We start from the raw sequence: 17,924 nt of genomic DNA on the forward strand, positions 1-17,924 counted from the left end.
AAGTACTTGTGCGAACGGGTGATGCAGATGGCGGGCATTTACACCGCAGCCCCGTGTCTGCCTGAGCCGTAATTACGCCGCCGGGATGCCGGTTCACTTTGGGACTCGGGCATTACGGCTCTTCACGCGTTTCAGACAATCGGCGAAGAATTATTTGGGAGTCGAAATGAATAAATAGCGAACATCCTTGCTTTGAGGCAAGTCGCTGGAATGTTGACTAAGAGTTCAAACAGAAGGAGGTGAAAATTAGAGTGTGAAAATATGCAGAACTATTCATTCATTCTCTCTGACGCTAATCCTGCACTCACAGGTGTGGTGGTACTGGAGTCTATCCTGGTTTTCACCGGGCGAGAGGAGGCGTTCACCTTGGGCTGGTGGCCAGTAACAAACCTGTCCAGGGTTGGGGAAGCTACGGCCCGCGGGCCACATCCGGCCCGCTGGTCTTTTTAATCCGGCCCGCCAAAGATCGGTACAAAATTCATACTTGTTGTGAATGATTGAATGATTGGATCAATGAATGTGGGAGCTCAAACAGGAGATTATTTCTTTTTTGGAGCTACTTGAGAATTTTGACACAGATTGGCTTTGTGATTTAGCCATTTCTGCGGACATACTGAAGCTGAGAGGGAAAAACCGGTTTGTGCATGAAATGCAAGCGAATGTCAAAGCCTGCAAATTCAAGCTGGTTTCAATTTTAAAGGAAATGTCCGACAAGTCTGATATGTACTGTTAACAACAAATGCGGTTTTTTTTGTTTTTTTTTGTATTGTATCTTGTTCTGACCCGGCCCGTCTGTCAAATTTTAAAAGTCAAAGCGGCCCCTGAGCCATAAAGTTTGCCCAACCCTGTACTAGTAACACATAGAGACAAACAACCATTCACCCTGTCATTTGTTGCACGTCTGGGCAGTTAAAGATCTCCAAACAGAAGAAAACGTGGAGATCACCGCTGTTGGAATCAAACTGGGACCTTCTCGCCGCGAGGCGGAAGCGCTAACCACCGAGGAGAACGATATTAGGTAGAAGCCCGGGGTGAAGCCCGGGGTGAAGCAGGGGTGCGCCCTTGCACGTGGGGTCTGCGTCATCCCTTGTGTGTAGTAACATATTTTAAGAGGCGCATATCAAGCTACGTTACTCCTCCGTGTTCCTACACCCATGTTTAAAACGCACAAGTGTTATTCAGCTTGAACCCGACCATCGTAATTTCAAAAATTAAAATCAAAAGTTTGACTGTGCATACATAGGTTTGACACCCGTAAAGGTCCCCATCACTATCCTCTCCCATCAGTCTGGACTGTGTTCCCGCATCCAGATGGTCTTCTGGACAGAGGTGACACTGACCACAGCTGGAATAAAAGCAGCACACACAATAATGCAGCTTCATGGATGACACCGGACGGCAGAAGCAGCTGTTTCACACTCTCTCCGCAGAGCTAAGTGTCGGGCAGTGATTACATGCCGAGGTGGTCTCCTTAAGAATGACCTAGTCTGATTATTATGCTCCTTAGAACTCAAACTTCGGGAGAAGGGAAGTAAAAATGGGAGCGCGACTCGGGCGGCGCTGTGATTCGGCCTTTTTATAATGAAATGGTTTGTATGCATGAAATGAAACACAATGAAGGAGGACGAAGATTTTTACAGCCCGCAGCTAGTGATCATGTGACCAGCTTCTTACTGTGGCAGAGAGATGGGATTTTAGCTTCTCTTACCTTGCATACAATTCAACTTCACTGATATGTTTATAAACATAAACAGTTTTCAGATTTTTTTTTTCTTCTTTTGCAGTTTTGCAAAATAATTTTTGATCATCTATTCTAATTTTACATGACTTATTTTAAGGGTATATAGTAATTTGCAGTGAAAAAAAGGATCCAGCAAAAGTAAATAAATGAACAAATGACGACATACAGATCCAAAATTAATAAAGAAAATAGTTTGTGATAAACAAACAATTCCTTGATAGGATTCTTTTTAATTAAAATTATGAACACAAAACCCAATTAGGACTTGAACGATAAGAGACGCTATTTTCAATTTTAATTCTATAAAAAAGTTCTGGTTCTTCATGTGTTTGGAGCTGTGGATCGGGTGCCGACCGTTTTCTCGTCTCTTACCTGTCACTGTATGCAGCAGCTGTGGCAGCAGTAGGCTGGGCATATCTGTAGGCAGCGTAACCACCCTGGACACACACACACACACACACACACGCACACACACATGCATGCAAACACATATGCGCACACAAATGAGACAAAGAGAAAGAAAAACAGATTATGAATTCAGTGTTAATGAATCCCTTTATGAGTTCCAGACACTGACAAGATGAGACAACATTAATTATGAATATAAGAACAATATAACAAGACATATATGTATGTGTATATATATATATAGAACTCAAAATGAGTGCACATTTGTCGCTCTACATCTACAAGGCCGTGCGGAGTAAATCCCAAACGCGTGGAAAACTCGTTCTCAAACAAGCGTGACGCACAAGGCCGGGAAAGTTTGCAAAAGGGGCGAACCGAGCTCCACAAACACCTCGGGGTCTATTCGGGGGGTCACCGTGTTTTCACTCAGGAGCGGGCCTGGATTTCGTCGTGCCGCTTCCGTATAATCTCCCCTCGACCGAAGTCGGACACACTGTTTTGAGACGAGCCGGATCCGTGTTCCGGTTGGCTGTGAAAGCGGCTCCTGGCAAAGCTGACAAGCCGTGGATTCTGGTTGAGTAAGGACTTCCTGCTCGCAGAGATTTGGAGCGATACAGACGGGGTGTTTCAGTCCCACTCCTCGGCTTTCTGAGTGTGTTACGCAAGCATGACTTTTTTGAGAGGGCGGGGGGGGGTTCTAATAATTTTTCTTTCCAATAGCGTCCAGCAGACTGAGCAAGCTCTCCCTTATTGAAAGATTATTATTATTATTTTTATTTTTCACCTTGTTATTCTATCTGCCGCTCACTGGGAACAGCGAAGTAAGGATTACGTTATAATGATGAAAACAGCACTTTGAGATGGACATTTGATTTTTTTTGACGTCCTTTCTTTGTTTCGTTAATTTTTTTTGTTTTTTTCTAATCGCATTCGATCGATGGGGACGGGTTCTCTTTTTTTGTTTTGTTTTACTCCACAGACTTTCGACACTTTGTATGACACTTGAACACTGTCACAGGAAAGATGCAATTGATGTAAACAGCAAATAAATATGAGTCAGTCAGTAAAGAAATAAATATATACATAATGTTAAAAAGGCGAATCAAAGGTACAAGGTTCAAAAAAAGAGAAGATAATTAAATAAAATGAAATTAATGAAATGAAATTAATCAATAAATAAACAAACTGACAAACAAAAAAGGAATTTAAAATACATAGATAACAGATCAATAGATCATAAAATATATACAGAGATGAATAGATACATACAAAAGGTGAGTAGACAGATGATGGATGAATGGATGGATGGATAGATAGATAGATAGATAGATAGATAGATAGATAGATAGATAGATAGATAGATAGATAGATAGATAGATAGATAGATAGATAGATAGATAGATAGATAGATAGATAGATAGATAGATAGATAGATAGATAGATAGATAGATATCCAAGAACCATTGTGTTTCACCTCCTCTCAATCTTTTTGGCTGTTTATGTGTTTAAATTGAAAAAAATAATCAAATTTAAAGTCCAAATATTAGTTGCACTTTTTTTTTTTTCAAGTGAGCAAAAGTTTTCAGCGTCAATGCACCAACACCGGAGGTGATCTTGAAAATGTTGGGTGGCCAACAGTACGGAAACCCTCGCCTTCATTTATCACCCAACAGCCATTTTCTCTCCTCGGGGGCTCGGTGACATCTCAAGCTCAGCGTGCACGTCTTCACCTCCCACCCCTCCACCACTGAGTCCGTCCCGTTGTCACCGGTGGGATATTACCACCATAAACTGAGGACGCGGGTAAGTGATGCTCAGTGGGGATGATGATGGGCTGCGGCAGGAAGATGAACAAGCCCCCCCCTCCCCACCTTCATCACCAGCCACTTCACTGTCACCGGTGATGGATTGACTAACTCTGCAGCTCCGCTTGCGAAGGTGCATCTGCACGTCACGTTGGAAAGAATAGGAAAAAAAAAAAAAAAAAGAAAAGAAAACAAAAGGTAATAACCACGGATTTATATAAAATTCAGAAAAAAAATAATCTATCATTTCAGGTGAAATTACCCGATAATCTGATAAGATGTCGCCCATAAATAAGGCAAAAATTAGGTGAACAGGTTTTACGATCTAAACTAAAACATAGGGGATTAAATTCAAAATAATTTAATTCTTTCATTCAGAATTGTGTTTCTTTGAGGGAAAAAAAAACGATTTTTCATCACCAATAATCAAAATTATAGTCAGGACAAAACAGGACCGGCTTATGTAGGTATGCGTATGTGTGTGTTTGTGTGTGTGTGTGTGTGTGTGTGTGTGTGTGTGTGAGTGAGCATATGGTCAGCTTTGGCCTCCCCGCTCTCAGTCTCACATCGGGAATGTTCCTATCCATCATAGTTACTGATTCATGGAGGGAAAGAAAGGCCGAGCAGGACTCCTCTTCCTCCCTGTCCATCCATCTTCCCCTGACTTTTAGTATTTTTGGCATCGACACTGCGGGCCCCCACACTCACACTGTGGCCGTGCACACACACACACACACACACACACACACACATATGGGGCCATGCACGCTGCACTCAATGACAGCATCGGCCCAAACTTTTACCCACTCTGGCCACAGGCATCTTGAAACAGAGAGTTCTTTAATAAGAGATAAATAAATAAAAACGGAGCAGCACGGTGGTTCAAAGGTTGGCACCCCGACGTCGTAGTTCAGTCGGCCAACTGGATTCTGTCTGTGTGTCTGTTTTCATGTTCTCCCAGCGCCTGCGTGGGTTCTTCCCTGGTTCTCTGCCTCAAATACGCAGTTGGTCAGAGACTATAAGGGGTCGTTTATGCTCAAGTGTTCGTTTCATGTGTAATTCTGTATGTTTCCAAGGAGCTCCCTGATGCATGGCCAAATGGAGCAATGGAGCGGTACTCCCAGAGGTCGTAGGGGGGCAGTGTTGCACAGTACGCTCGGATGCGAAGAAGACATCGGCGCGTCGGTAGAACCCGGGAGAAGGATTCTTCACGCATGCCACCATTTAACGGTTGCGCAGATCTTTTTTTTTCTGTTTTGTGTCTGAAACAGAACTCGGGGACTCCGAACATGGACGTAAACAAGTGAGCTCTGCACTGCCCATCTAGTGGATCAACAACCATGGCAATATAAAGTAGGCACGATGTTTGGCAACGTTAAAAAACGGACATACCACTTTATGTAATGTGGTTGTAAATTAGTCTTGAATTATCTGTATGAATGTAAAAGTGAACAGTTGTATGACTATATGCGATATGCAAATGAGATAACGAATGGTTGGATGTCTCGTTATGTGAGCCTGTGATTGACAGTTGATCGGTCTTGGTTAAACCCAACGTCTTGCCCAAAGTCAATATGGACTTACTCCACAATCCCCCATGTGTGCAGGATAAGCAGTATGGATGGTGATGAATAAATAAAAAGAGCCCAATTGTTATATTTTGAAAGCAATTTTTCAAGTTATAGAGGGGTTAAAAAAAAAGCCCAAATTCTTAGACTCACAATTCTCCCCACACTTTTGATAATTATGACATATAGAACTTTACCGGGCATTTGTCGCTAAACAATCCATTTTGATATTGTTTCGATTGTGCGCTGCCTTTCCACCCTCCCCCTCCGAGCGCCACACATCCGTTTCAGCAACTTCCACTGATGAGACGAGTTCGGGGGTCATTAATCGGTCACACGCAATTAACTTGCCAAATTTAAAGCCATCTCCAAATCTGTAATGCTTGTGCGCCTCACAGGGGCTATTCTGGAATTATCCTTTAACCTCTGACACCGGAGCTTTTTTTTTTTTACGCATTTTTAATTTCCCCTTGGACCTAAATAGGTACAAAAAAAGTTTGGGTCGTCTTTGACCATGAAAAAAAAAATGTCCTCGTACGGGGACTGATGTATTTTGCTGTGTACTGTACCATCAGGTTCTTGCAGAACAAAGGATAAGGTAAAGCGCAGTCGGAAAGCTAATGCACAAAGGTCACGTTCCCGTTTGATGACTCAGGGTAGCAAGAGGTTAATGAAAACGTTTTCCCTGGCAGAGCGAGGCCCCGTTTGCATAAAACGACTTAGACCGAGGTTTCCCTTGAGCTCACATTTGAGGTTCAAGCGGGGACTTTAAGGATGTTAGAGGGTTCAATTCTTCAATCTTTAAATGTTTGCATTTAACATGTGTTAGAGGCCTCGGTGCTACATGTTCGGGGTCCTTAGTGATGATTTTTTTCTACGATTTTTTTCTATTTTTGTGCAACCCAGCCATTCCGTTGGAGGTGAAATTGTGCGAGGAAAATGGGGCAAATGAGTTTGTATGGAATGAAGCTTATTCTGCTCTCAGGGTCAAGGGGTTGCAGATCGTCATTGGGCGAAAGGCGGGATTCACCAGTTGACCGCAGCGCCAGATATAGAAACATATAACCATTCACCATCTCATTCATACTTTTGGGAAAATCAGGGTTTTTTTTTTTGTGACTGTCGGAGGAAACTGAAAATCTGAGGAAACCCATGCAGACACGGACAAAACATGGAGACTCAACATGGATCGGCCCCCTGAAGGAATCCAACCGGGGATCTTCCAGCGCGAACCACTGCGGTCCAAAAAATATGTCCACCTTTTTTTCCCTGTATTATTCTTCATCATTCTCTTCCCTTTCCTCCATTCTTGAGAACGAATCAACCGGATGGGCACAGACTCGGATCTGGACTAGGACAACGACAACAACAACAATTTGAGGGCTTCAACAAAAACACTTTCAAAAGAAAGTTTGGTCTGAAGGGGGAAATTAACGTTTAGATTTTAAGGTAGTACTCTCTTAGTGAGGTGGCGAAAACTAGTCTGGTCTCCTTCAGTTGATTTCACAATCAACTTAAACTGCCTCGAGCCACAACCAATCAGGGTGAAGGACTGCCTGACATAACAAACGGGAATCTAGCGAATGTTACCGTGGGAAGTGCAGCTGACATGTTTCTTCACAACAGAAGATTAAGGTTTGTTTTTGTTTCAAGTAAATAAACCCTCCAGGCGGTTATAGCCAACCATCACAGGGACACCCATTTTGTGTTTAATTAACGGCGGCCACATTATACCCTTAATGTTGTGGAAATTTAGATGATCCTATATTTAAGTCAACAGGTAAACTTGGATGAATTTTGAACCCCCTCGGCTAATGAATATTAAATAGTCCGAGCGCAGTAATCAAGCCCTGGGGCAGGAGCGCAGGGCTAATGGGGAGGCAAGGAGGTCAATAAAACACTCCTACACACACACACACACACACACACGAACACACACAGAGCCAGTGCTTAACTGTCATAGCATTAGATGAGCACAGAACCCCCACATCACCATTTTAAGGTACGGCTGGGAAATATATCCATATATATTGAATATGGTGCAACTGCTATATTGAAATATAAAAAAGAAAGATCATTACAATGTATCATTTTATTGTCTCTATCCAGGCGCCGATCTTGTTCCACTAAGATTTCCATTGTTACTTTCTATGTCATGAGGAAATTCAATTTGGATGTGAATAAATGGGCTGTAAGTCATATTTGAAAGAACTTTAATGGATATCTGCAAGTACTTCCTTACTGTCTGGTGCAGATGACCTGAAATCTGTGAATGTTTTGTAATTATTGACTTAGCCAGCAAGAATCCCAGAGAAATGATGTGTGATTTTAAAGAGTTGTGTTATGCATCATGTAGGTGAAGGCCAAATATGTTATATAGGCATTCATATTTACAGTGCGTTTGCAGCTTCTCATAGTTTCCCCCCAATGTTGGAGAACATGTTAGTGTTTTCCCCATGATTACCGTAATTTTCGTCCGTTAAGACGCTACTTTTTTGGATGGATGGATGAACTTTTCCTTGTATTATTTATTATAAATCTTTTTCATCAGCTGTGTTACTGGCACTGTTTGGAAAAAAAAAAAAAAAAAAAAATCCAGCACGTATTTGTTGATGTTATCAGTATGTATTAAATTAAAAGCAAAAAAAAAAAAAAAAAAAGCTTTTGTGTAAATATTTCATATTACAATGTGGGCACGTATGACTCGTTTACAAGTGTGGCCTATAAATGTACACAATTATTGATTTATTTATTTTAAGTCGGTGCAACTTTTAATCAGGCGCGCTCAATATTTTGGAAAATACGATATCAAAAGTAAATTAATACCTTTTGTCACAATGATAACATGTTTCGCACCTGGAAGCTAGATATGAGTTCTCGCCCAGCAGCACCGGTAGTTGTTGTCATCAAGCTAAGATTATTTCCATGCAGTGTATCAGCTTAGTTTGGTTACATCCAGTTATGGTGAATTCTGAATGTTCCTGTTGTGGCAATTGGACTTGAATTTCAAGTCCAGTTGCCACGACAAGAATATTTCGACAAGAATTTCCTATAAAAAGACCCTTTTCCATTTTGCTTCCAAATTTTATCACGTGAACAAGGGCGATCATCAAGCTCCGGATTATTTGAATATAAATTTAATAACACATTCCGCGGCTTGGGACAGATTTAATCTGCATCTCACCGCCCCGACATATGAAATATGACATCGCTGTTACAACGTGCTTCAGAAAGTTGCCGGAGGTTAAAGAGTTTTTTTTTTTTTCCCTGCTTCCCATCAGGCAGTAAAGGTTTCACAGTGTTTTATCACCATCTTTTTAAAAGGGACCATTGGAAGGGTGCAGCTAATTGACAGAGCCGACGTGTTACGATGCATTTTCGAAGAGATTCACACGCTGGCAGCAATATTGTTGTACCGGGTGCTTGGGTGTGAACAAATAAAGCGTTACAGTGGTGACATCTTTGTGAAAGCGCTGACTCTCTGAGGGGAAGTCTTCCAGCTCAAAGCTGGAGCTGCTGTCTGCGGAGCGGCTCAGCAGGATAAAGCCTCATTTATGGCCGATGTTAAATCCGAATACAGAGAGAGGGATCTCTCCGTCCTCTGAGTTCACATCCAGCGCGATTCTGTACGTTTTCCGGCGGCTCGCGGATGCGTCCGTACCGACGGCATTCGCAGGGGGCAGTGTTGCGCTGTACGGCAAGTGAAAGGACGAGAAAATGGCATCGGTGGAACCCAAGTGCCGCCGCGTTTTTAATGGCCGCAAAGGACCGGCGCCGTCCGCCACGCCGCCTCCTTTCGCAGCTCTTTCTGAAAATGTACATTATCACAAGCTCCTTCACCGTCGCCATGTTTGTTATCGTCGGAAACGGAACGCAGAACTGGCGACGTAAAGCGAGCACGGAGGTATGTGGTCAGTGATGTTTGACAACGTCTGAAACGTACATAAAAGTTTACGTATGTAATGTAAGCAGACATGAACCCCTGAAGGCGGAAACAGACAGAATCTGACATGTGACGGGCGTTGGCCCTCGTTCACGTTCGACAAGGAGCGGGGATCATTCGGTCCGCTTTTTTTGTTGCACAAGGTCAAATCGAGCGGTTTGATTTTTTACAACTATGATTGAAATGAACGTTAGTGAAGCCAAATAAACAAACAAATACGGGGAAATTCTCAACGGTCTCGAGGTCGTCGTCGACTTCACTTATGTTCCAGTAATAGACTTCTGATTTTACACCTGAATTTCATTGGATTTCTGTAAGCCATCGCCCAAACCTGTTGTGTTTTTTGCGAGACACAGAAGGATCCCACACGGCACAACGGGAACTCCATCGGAGTACACTTGCAATAACCATATCTCTGCATGTAGTTCTGGCTCCAGCCACTAAGGGGCTCCTAAACCCAAACAAACTCCACTTGTGGTCCTCAAGTCCGATTTTAGCACTGATGGAATCGATACAATAAAAAAGCACCCGGAGCGACCATGTAGTACATGAGGAAAGTAACAAAGGCAGAGGAGAGCTGATACCGTGTATGCAGGAGCAGCTTCTGTTGTGCTCGTAGCCGGCATGTGGTGTGACGGAGGTGTGTATGAGAATGGGGGGGGGGTTTGGGGGTTTTGTTTGTTCGTAGCAACCAGGCAGAGACCACAGAGATGGCGGTGTAGCATGCAATGTCATACCAGTAAATAATACTTACATAAATATCTGCACCATAAAATCCATCCTGGTAAACAACACTGCAGAGGATGCAAACACAAACAAACAGACAAACAAACACACAATAAAAACAAAAACATCCATATTAGTGCATGTTAACATGCAAGCAACCAACCAACCCCCATCTCCACGATCCAAAAGAATATCGAAATCAATAAACCAACAAAACAAAACAAAAAAAAAAAATAAGAGGAGTGGGTTCAGAGGGTAAATAGAGCAGGCACCACCCCTCCTCTGGGACGACCGGGGAAGGAGGCTGGGAAGGTCAGGAGGACTTTAATTTCCGATCGGAAAATCATTCAAAGAAGATGTAGAGTTGATTTTCTATAGCAAGATGAAAACGCAAGGAAGAGAAAAGTCTGTGCATTGTAAATATAATTACATCTAACCGAACATTCTACCGTACAATCTTTATCATATGATTTTATATACAATTTGTATATGTATATTTTTTCAGTGGACAGCTTGGATTTTTCACAGAGCAGATGGTCTGCAGACTCATGTGTCGAGGAAACGCTGGAATTTGCGGAAATTGACTTTTGAATTATACTGTCCTTTTTCTTATTTTCAAATTGTACATTAAATGTGCATTAAGGCAACAAAGCTTATCCGACAACGTGTACGGTATCGATGTTTTTCTTACATTTTAAGTCCTGTTCTTTTTTTTCAGCTATTTATTTCACATATCGATGGCATAGTTGCCATTTTTCAGCGATTATTTTTGACCTGACATGCAATAAAGGTTGGCTAATATATACATCATATACTGAACAATTTTTTTTTTTTTTTGTTCTATTTCTTTGGTGGCTTAAATATGATATTTCTAATCATTTTGAATATTGTATTTAATGGCTCCCCTTCCATGCGCCAGTGGTTCGTATCCGCTGTCTCGGAGGGCCAAGTTATCAAAGTCAGCCATTTGATTTGTTCCCACTCTGATATCTGCTCTCATCAACCCTTTTCAAATGTCAAGGTGTCCCAGACAAGTTTTTCTCATTAAAATGTCTACATCTACATGGACATCTTAGCTTGTTGACACTGGGGGCTGGTATGTCACAACCCAGGGAAGACAGGAGACGCGTCACTTTATGAACACACTCGCCTAGCAAATGTGGTTTCCGAGCAGTGCCAAAGGATTTATGCAGAGTTGACTCCTCTGGAGAGACAGTTTTAATAAAAATACATCACGGCCCACATTAATAATTCACCACACGAGCACACTAAGGTTGTTAGGTGGTGCGGCAGGATTAATGAAAGTACAATCTATAGCACATCTCTCTTTGTCAACACCCAAACACCTCATCCTGTGACACCCTTCCTCTTCACTGGAGATGCGACTGGCTCTGCACTCAGCCCTGATCTCTGTCATCCTACTGGAAAGGCTGGCTAAACCAAGTGTGCACAAACGCTCAAGTCCCCGAAATACATTAATCGAGTCATCTTTACAAGTGAAAGCGAAAGCGAAAGTGAAGTTTAGCTCATCGTTGCAGCCGTTTTCTAATCGAAACTTTGCTTAGAATGCATTTACTTGAATCAGTTGACACTCCGGGTCCTCGCTGATCCTCGTTTCTGGTGATTTATCCTCGAGCCATTTCTTGTTGACAATTTCGTGTTTTTCGGTGATTTTCACACAATACATTGCTCGATTTTAGAACCCTTTTCTATTTTTTTTTTTGCCCTTCGTTTTTGTTATTATTCTTAAAAATATTTCTAGGAACACTTTGAGCATCGTATTCTATACAAGAGTAATTTTAGGTGGATTCTCAGTCATCCAGGTCATGGGGAATTCCTGTCGAAATCTTCTTGTCGTGGCGACCGGACTTGAATTTCTTCACTTGAAATTCAAGTGAATAAATTCAAGATTTTGACAATAATTTTAGGTAGGTTAAGTTTTAAGTCATATAGTATCATATAAAATGTTATTTTTCCAAATTACTCAGCCCCCTGTTCATGTTATTTTTCCCGTAAGGCAATCATTATCCGAAATTATTCAGCGATACAGTCCTCATTAATACGCTCCTAGTTGGGAGTGTTGTTGTGTCGGCGCTTTTTATGTAAATTATATGTTATTTGAATAAAAGCCCTCAAAGGCTTGGAATGTGCGGAATGCTGCGCAGGCATCATTCACCCGAGCAGGTGTTTTGCAGATGACAAGGCTTTTGAACTGGTTACTTTGACCTCGACACTTTCCTTGAATCCCAGCCAGCCTCCTTGGTTTGCAGTCATAAACAGCCAAATAAATAAAAACGAGTGACAATAAAACGGCAAATCATGTCTGACTCCAGAGCTCCGCGGAGCGTTTAGCTGTTCGGGGTCGGTCAGAGCGGCTGCCGGCTCTCAATCTTAATTTTTGGAATGCGGCTGAACTTTCAAAGTGATTCCAAAGTGGAGGAGCTCCCGTTCCGCCACTTCGTCCAAATGACAACACAAGTCAAGGCAAAACTTCATGTCCCATAAGTCCGTGCAGAGGCACATGTCCCGGAGCATGCCTGTCAGTTGTTTCAGCATGCTGTTGAGGTGGGGGTGGGTTTTGGCTGTGCGGCGAGGCCGGCATGCTCCGCCTCGGTGACTCCGAGCGCTCAGACGCTCGGGGCTCGCCGTTGGAGAGGGAGCGGGGGAAGGAGGAGTGTTAAGAAAAGGCAAGGGGAAGGAGACACTCACCCTCCGTACGCGGGGATATGGGGGGGCGGAGCGGCCGCCCGGAATGTGTTGTAGACGGTTCGTCCTCGCCCCCGTAGGTGGGCTCCTCTGTACGCCGCTGCTGCACTGGCTGCTGGGTAGGGAAAACCTGGGACTGGGGAAGGAAAGCGACACCGACGTCACAGAGCGGTCGACCTCCACGTCCGCTTTGCCCCGCTTTCTTGCCAATCTGTCTAATATAGATCCTCGACGATCGATAGTTCGACCGGAAAGGGGACATTGGCAATAAGTCAGCCGCGGAAAGAGATCCGGGAACCTGTGAGGCCAAGGAGACAACCACCGCCCCGCTCTGCTGCCCTTATCTATCAGTAACTTGAATCCTGTTTTCTCATTAGCGGGAAACTGATTGCGACGGCTTGAAGCCCCTCGTCTTCGACGGCGTTGTCGGGTCCGCGGTCTTTGGCGAGCCATTTAAGGATTTCATTAGTTAGATTAATTGTTGCTGACAAAACTTTCCCCTTGCCGCGCTCCGCGGGTGTTCTCGGACGAGCGCGACTTGATCTCGGCGTTAGCGCCGAAGCTAACGGCGCTCGCGCACAACTTTGGGTTTATATGTGTCCGTCTTTGAAATGAAAGTAGGAACGAGGTTATGTGCTCGATTTTCCGGATGCGTTTTCGGGGGATATCGTCTAAAATGTTTGTAGTCGAAATCGACATCGCGCGTCGGCCCGTCTTGCCGCGAATATCAAGTCAAAGTCGGCTTTATCGTCAATTTCTCCTATGTACTGGACATACAGAGGATTTCAAGAAGACTCTTGTCACAGTCCCACGGTGACATGAAATTGTCGGGTTTCCCAGTTGTTGTGGAGGGAAAAAAAGAAGAAATTGAGGGGAAGAGTGGAGCAGAAGTGCAGCGTGGCAGTGGTATTGTTATTAACTTATCATTTATCTAAATGGGAGGACAACTGACACGCGGCTTAATTTGAGAGTCGGGGTGAGTGAAGGTTAAGGAGAAGATTGAGGTGCCATTTCCCGTCTTAATTATACGTCTCTTCAAAAAGGAGATCTAATAAAATGCTAATAGAAACGGTGAATCATTTATTGACCGGATGAAAAATGGAAGGTTTGAGCCAAAGGACGAGAGTTTCTCAAAGAGAGACGAGCCGACGCCGGGGATCGTAATTGTTCTTATTCATCTTTTGTCACCTTGATTTTAGAACCCGGTGGCCTGGAAAACCTGGAAAGACCGGCGGTGTCTCCTCTAAAACACCTCGGTTTTGATCAGCCTCGTTCAGGGATTCCCAAAACGGGAGGTGTCGTGAGACACGGCTGACGAGGCCGTGAAAGGATTTCCAAGTACGTGTACAGGAACTAGCCTGTTCCGCCTATCGTAGATATCCGACTGAAACGTACCAAATAAATAACCCAAAATGTACTGAATGTGAGAAATGTAATTTCATTTGCATTTAAGAGATCGCTCCGTTTGATTCACTCCATGTCGGGACGAAATGTAACCCTGCGAAGAAGAACTGTGTCTTCAGCGATTTTCCGCCGCCTGCTTTTAGCTCAGCTCTGCAAAGTTCCTCTGGCTCTCCCCTCCAGGGAAATGCTGTACTTTTTTTCCTTTTTTTTTTTTCCCCCTGTATTTGTTTCAGTCAAGATGAGGTGACCCGATACCACGGTTGGAAAGAAAAGCTGCCCTTTTCCACATCAGAAGGGTCGCCGGAGCAAAGCCAAACATCTGGACACGTCACGGTCGCAGGTGTAGGTTGCGTCGGCTCAGGGGCTCCAGAATCTCCTAGTGGACGCAATCGGACGTGCACGAACACATTCCATTCGTGTCTACGCCGGAGGAAACCCATGAATTCGCGAAGATTTCACGCAGAAAGAACCCCAGTGAGAATAGAACCAGGGAGCTAGCGGGAGCTAGCGGGAGCTAGCCGTGGTGATAATGACAATAACAACAAGTTTTTGTCATTTGACAGCAGTCTAGACGGTAAAATGATAAATGAATCCTGAAAAAAAATTCTCAATCTATTTCACTGCGTGACAAAACAATTAAGATTAAAGTGATATATCACAGTGATAGAAAAGTTTTCCTCTGACTTTTTATTATATGGTGTTTCCACCAACTTTTTATTTATTTCCTTAGTTATTTTCCAACGCAGCATCCACCTACGGCCCGGCTACCTCCGGTTTCTGCCACGTACGTGAAAATCTTTTGATTCACAACAGAAATAAGCTTCGTGATTCGCCCCCCCCTCCACCCCTCCACCCCCATCTGACCGCTGCATTTCTGAGCCGGAGCGCCTCATTGTGCTCCTGCAGAACAGCTTGGACAGCACATCTGGAAACGCTTGTCTGTCGCAAACTTTCTGCCCGCTGATGCAGAAGGACCGGCCCGGGTCGTGTTGCAGTGCTTGCTCCTGCCAGATTTTCAGACGAAACTGTCATTTCCCCGGCGACCCCACCTTTTTCGGTTGCATTTCCCGCGGTTTTACCCTCGCGCGCAGCTGCTTCTGCTTTACTCCGTAAGTCCGGTTCCACCGACATATTGCGGCGCATCGATTCGGCGTAGTTGTTGAATCGGCATATGCCAGCGCGTCATTGATATTTACTGTAATGGGCCTTGTTAATAAATGTGATCTGGTAATGAAAACGAACGGGGTGCTTAAAAACCAATAAGGGAACCCCGATCCCTCCATATTAATTTGAGAGTGTGGATTTCAATTTCAGAACAAACACTTAAATAGGCCCTGCTTGAACTCCGCCCTCCTCTGCTTCTGGAACGAGCGCCAATGAATCCCAGAGCGAAATCGATCATTTCGGCTTCCGGGTCGATCTCTGATTGGTTGCTGAAAATGCAGGCAAAGCACCGGAGGGGTAAGGGTTACATTGAGAAGAAGAAAAAGATAAAGAAAAGAAAGGCGTTTGCTGGTCAGTCTGGAAAAAAAAGTTTGAGCTACTTCATGATACATTTATTCAGTATATCGGTTTATCAGTTTATCAGGGTGTCATTGGACGAGAGGCGGGGGTTCACCCTTGTTCGATCGCGGGGCCACATTTAGAGACATTTTAGACACAAAAATATTCACTTTCTTATCCTCACATCATATAGAGCAGACCCGGGCATTTTATGCCACATCCGTTTTGCTTTTTTATCCGGTCTGCGAAACTTTTTTTTTTTTTTTATATCTTAACAAGTATTATCAATCAATATTTAATTTAGAAACTTATTTTTTCCTTTTGTTTAAATAAATGTGGATGATTATAAACAAAATAATGTCTGTAGCTACATTTATATGATCATTAATGATTTTAAAATTGAAATAAAATGCGCCAAAAGTGAAATAGTTGAATTGGAATTTTCATTTTGTTCACCTAGTTGGCCCTCGCTTAAAAATTAAATAAAAAATGAGGCCCGCCAGCAAAAATAATTGCCCACCCCTGATTCATTCACTTATTTACGTCGTACGGACGTACAAGAGGTCCCCGACTTTTGTCGGAGTTCCGTTCGTACGATGCGATGTAACTCGAATTTTGCAGAATGTCGGAAGAACATAAAAAAAGAACATAAAACAAAATGAAAGTACAGTCGGTGAAAGTAAAGAAAACTGACCTCCTCCTTGTAAAGCGCTGAGTGACAAGTTCCCACGCAATATTTGCTTTAACGTTGCAAAAGCGGTACATCGGAATGACGGCGCAAGAGCTTCTCCTTGAATGTATGGGGGGGTGGCGTCGTAACAAAGAAATGCGGGAGGTCAGGCACGTTGTAAACAAAGTATTTCCTCCGTTCCCAAATTACAAATCCGATAGAAACATGAGACCGCTCGTGCTCTGGTTCCACCCCATACAGAGACATTCACTCATTCACAGGCCAATTCACAATTTGGAGTTTCCATTGAACCTAAACCCCCAAAATCCGTGCAGACTCGAGAAGAACCAACCGTGGAACTTTTTGTCGCCAGCCGGAAGCGCGAAACCCCTTTGCCACCGCGCCTAATAGTTTTATCTATTTCAAAACAGAAATAATGACAAGAATCCGTCCGACCGCTGGCCAGACGGAGAGTGTGTTTCTGATCAGGCCCGAGCACATTTGCTATTCAAACACGTTGTTTGCCGAATGAGAAAAATAAGAAACTATCAATGACATCTTTGTTGCCTTCTGCTCGGGGGGCCAAAACACACCGGGTGTTTTTTCCCCAATCCCAAAACACCGTCCGAGTTATTTCATTTCACCCAGACCAGACGAGAACCATAATAAGTTTCGCATCACAACAAAACGCGGTCGGGGAACGCCACGTCTTTCTCGGATGCCGGTTTGTTTGTCTGTTTGTTGTAGTTTATTAAACCTCCGGTAGCCGTGGCGGCCGATCTTCCTCGGGTCTCTTAAAATCAGAATTTATGTAACGACGATGCAGCTGTTCCTAACAAATAATATCATTTGACAGGACGAGGACCGGAGCTCACGCGGTCTGACAAGCCCCTAATAATTCAACAATGGCAATTTATAAGTAGGTTGGTTCAATCCCGCCCCCCCCCCCCTCCAATCCGCAGTCTGCACATGTAAACCAAATTTAGGCCTATTAATTTTTCATTCCCAACCCAGCCGGATTCATGTCGTATTCAGGATGAATATCGGTTTGCGTCACCGCTGCCCTCGAGGCCCGTTCCTCATAAACACTCCTGCTTTAAAAAGAATACGGAGCGAAGTTATAATAAATAGAGGCCTTTTCAAAACGGAGTCTCGGCTGAAATGTAAATGCCAATCCCCCGCGTGGTCTTTTGAATCTTGATTAATTGGTATTTATAAATTTAAAAAAAAAAAAAAAAAAACACAAACGCAGAAGACATCCATGTTCAGACATCAGTCCCGGTGGTATTTTGGATATTTGAAAAGTGACACAAAGTTAAATCGATACAAAGCCATTTTGTAATTAAAAGAACGCCTGGGGTAAATTATTCAAACCGACTGTGTGGAGAAATTGCTAATATTGATTTCAATTTACAAAATATATTTCGCATCTGTTAACGTCCTTGCCGAG

The 17,924-nt window shown here is 43.4% G+C and overlaps 1 protein-coding gene across 13 annotated transcripts in view; it reads right to left on the reverse strand.

Annotated features, from left to right (window-relative positions):
• rbfox1 (RNA binding fox-1 homolog 1) overlaps positions 1-17,924 on the reverse strand; it is a 231,109-nt gene that overhangs the window by 17,897 nt on the left and 195,288 nt on the right. For 8 of the 13 annotated variants that reach the window (XM_086170547.1, XM_086170542.1, XM_086170544.1 and 5 more), the window contains 4 exons: positions 12,901-13,033; positions 10,220-10,259; positions 2,114-2,178; positions 1,240-1,345 (listed from right to left, as the gene is read on the reverse strand). In XM_086170547.1, coding sequence (XP_086026673.1) covers positions 1,240-1,345; positions 2,114-2,178; positions 10,220-10,259; positions 12,901-13,033 — 344 coding nt within the window. The remainder of the gene's footprint in view (positions 1-1,239; positions 1,346-2,113; positions 2,179-10,219; positions 10,260-12,900; positions 13,034-17,924) is intronic. The other 5 variants (XM_086170541.1, XM_086170545.1, XM_086170546.1 and 2 more) reach the window with 3 other exon arrangements.

Source organism: Fistularia commersonii, chromosome 23, assembly GCF_037954325.1.
Source record: "Fistularia commersonii isolate RoL2024-O1a breed Wild chromosome 23, RoL_Fcom_v1.0, whole genome shotgun sequence".
In the NCBI taxonomy this organism is placed as follows: Eukaryota; Metazoa; Chordata; class Actinopteri; order Syngnathiformes; family Fistulariidae; genus Fistularia; species Fistularia commersonii.